At 47.9% G+C, this 2,573-nt stretch overlaps 1 protein-coding gene across 1 annotated transcript; it reads left to right on the forward strand.

Annotated features, from left to right (window-relative positions):
- The first annotated feature begins 327 nt into the window (after positions 1-327).
- LOC102706629 (peroxidase P7-like) lies at positions 328-2,373 on the forward strand. Its single transcript, XM_040520689.1, has 3 exons — positions 328-661; positions 1,171-1,368; positions 1,478-2,373. The coding sequence occupies exons 1-3, from the start codon at positions 449-451 to the stop codon at positions 2,030-2,032; spliced, it is 966 nt and encodes a 321-aa protein (XP_040376623.1). The 5' UTR covers positions 328-448; the 3' UTR covers positions 2,033-2,373.
- Positions 2,374-2,573: the final 200 nt, after the last annotated feature.

The following is a 2,573-nucleotide window of genomic DNA, read 5'->3' on the forward strand; positions in this document are numbered from 1 at the left end:
CAAACATACAAATCTAAATATGACTTCTACAAATTATAAAAAAAAGGAAATATGACTAGGAATATCCATATGTTATTCAGAGTTTAAATTTCTTGTTTTTTGTTATAAATTGTATAAGTCATATTTAAACTTGGATGTCTGTGAAGTGACATATATCATATTAATCTATCTTCATAATGTTTTTCAAATTTTTTATGACTATTTAAATAACATGTAATAGATGAGAGGATATCAACCGTAGCAACTGTACCATTTTTCGTGCATGCAACCGCAACCACACTATAAATAGCAACTCAAGCGTACGTTCTTAGCTCGTGCCAGTCACAAGCAAGCCACACTAAGCTTGAGCTCCAGTGATCATAAAGGAAGAACACATATATAATTACTTAAGATTAATTGTGAGATTGATCGATCACTACATATATATAGCCGCTAGCTGTGTTGTGCCATGGCTTCCGGGAGTCATAGCTGGCATTGCTGCTTGCTGCTCGCCTTCTTCCTCGTCTTCTCCGGCGCCGATGGGCTGTCGACGGCGTACTACGCGACGAGCTGCCCGTCGCTGCAGCAAGTCGTGCGCGCCACCGTGAGCAGCGCCATCCAGGCCGAGCGCCGGATTGGCGCCTCCCTCATCCGGCTCTTCTTCCATGATTGCTTCGTTCAGGTTCTAATTAATCATGCTATGAAGTTGATGAATTGATTTGATATTTTGATCAAATTGTTAATGATCAAACATTTTGAAAGCTTGAAAGGATGATTTGTTGTAAGTAGGAAGAAGTTTTTTAGCACACGGGTGTATATATATTCATTGCTTGCATGTTATCTAAATAGTCATCAAAAAATATAAAAGAAAAATTAACAAGATAGTTTGATATGAGTTATATGACTCCACTAACGTGCAAGTTTAAATTTAACTTCTATAAGTTGTAATAAAAATAACAAAAACAAATATGAATATGCATATACTTAATTTTAGTTTTGTTTGTTTTTTTTTGCTACAAATTGTAGAAGTTGAATTTAAACTTGCATGTTTGTGAACTGATATAACTCATATTAATCTATCTTGTTAAATTTTTTTATATTTTTATGACTATTTAGATGGCATGCAAGCACATCCGTGTGCTAAAAACTGTTTCCCGTTGTAAGTATGGTAGCGCCTCTGTTGATCTGCAGGCTTGCGACGCGTCGATCCTTCTGGACGACGTGCCGGAGACCGGGTTCGTCGGCGAGAAGACCGCCGGGCCGAACGTGAACTCCGTCCGCGGCTACGAGGTGATCGACCGGATCAAGGCGAACGTCGAGGACGTCTGCCCCGGCGTCGTCTCCTGCGCCGACATCGTCGCCCTCGCCGCGCGAGACAGCACCGCCCTGGTACGACGTGCTTAATTATCACATGCATGGCCGGCGGGTTGGTGAGTGGGTGGGTGACATGCTCGCAGTGCGTGCTCACCGACGGTGGTGTGGTGTCCCATACATGCAGCTCGGCGGACCGAACTGGGCGGTGCCGCTCGGCCGCCTCGACTCGACGACGGCGAGCCTCGCCGAGGCGAACAGAGACCTGCCGGGGCCGGATAGCGACCTCGGCACGCTCATCGCGCGGTTCGGCGCCAAGGGCCTGAGCCCGCGCGACATGACGGCGCTCTCGGGCTCCCACACCGTCGGCTTCTCGCAGTGCACCAACTTCCGCGCCCACATCTACAACGACACCGACATCGACCCGGCGTTCGCGGCGCTGCGCCGCCGCACCTGCCCCGCCGCCGCCGGCAACGGCGACTCCAACCTGGCGCCGCTCGACGTGCAGACGCAGAACGCGTTCGACAACGCCTACTACCACAACCTGCTCGTCCGGCGTGGCCTGCTCCACTCCGACCAGGTGCTCTTCAACGGCGGCTCGCAGGACGCGCTGGTGCAGCAGTACAGCTCCAACCCGTCGCTCTTCGCCGCCGACTTCGCCAAGGCCATGGTCAAGATGGGGAACCTGTGCGGAGCCGGCGGCGAGGTCAGGTGCGACTGCAGGGTCGTCAACGACAGCTGATCGATAGTTCTTGAGTTATGCATGGTGCATGTATGTAGAATTGTGGTTTGTGGATTTGTAGTGATGTGGTATCATCTATCTATGTTCCAAATTATACGCTGCAAATATTATTGCTAACACAATCCATAAAATGTTATAACTTGGATTGTTTCGGTGCAAGTATTGTTGGTCGATATCTAGCCCACGAGCCAAAAAGAGCGATGGGCTCAGTCCATGCTAGGCCCATCTGCCTATGTGCTCATAACACCGAGGAGCGAGTCTATAGTGTACCAAGTTTATTTTGCTGGAGCTATGATCGGACACGCGGTTTCCTCGAGAGGAATTGGCCCCGATTCCCTCAACGCAATATATAAGGGGCCTTGTTCCCGATGACGATATTAAGAGTAACTAACTTACGAAAAGGCAAGTCATTCTAGATCTACCGAACCTAAGACGCGTTGGAGGGTAACAAAGGATGAATTCCATTCCCCAATCATCCTCACTCAAAATCATGAATTACATAACATCTTTTGATCGACGTAATTACTTCATCAAGTTTCCC

The sequence above is a fragment of the Oryza brachyantha genome, chromosome 2 (assembly GCF_000231095.2).
Source record: "Oryza brachyantha chromosome 2, ObraRS2, whole genome shotgun sequence".
Classification (NCBI taxonomy): Eukaryota; Viridiplantae; Streptophyta; class Magnoliopsida; order Poales; family Poaceae; genus Oryza; species Oryza brachyantha.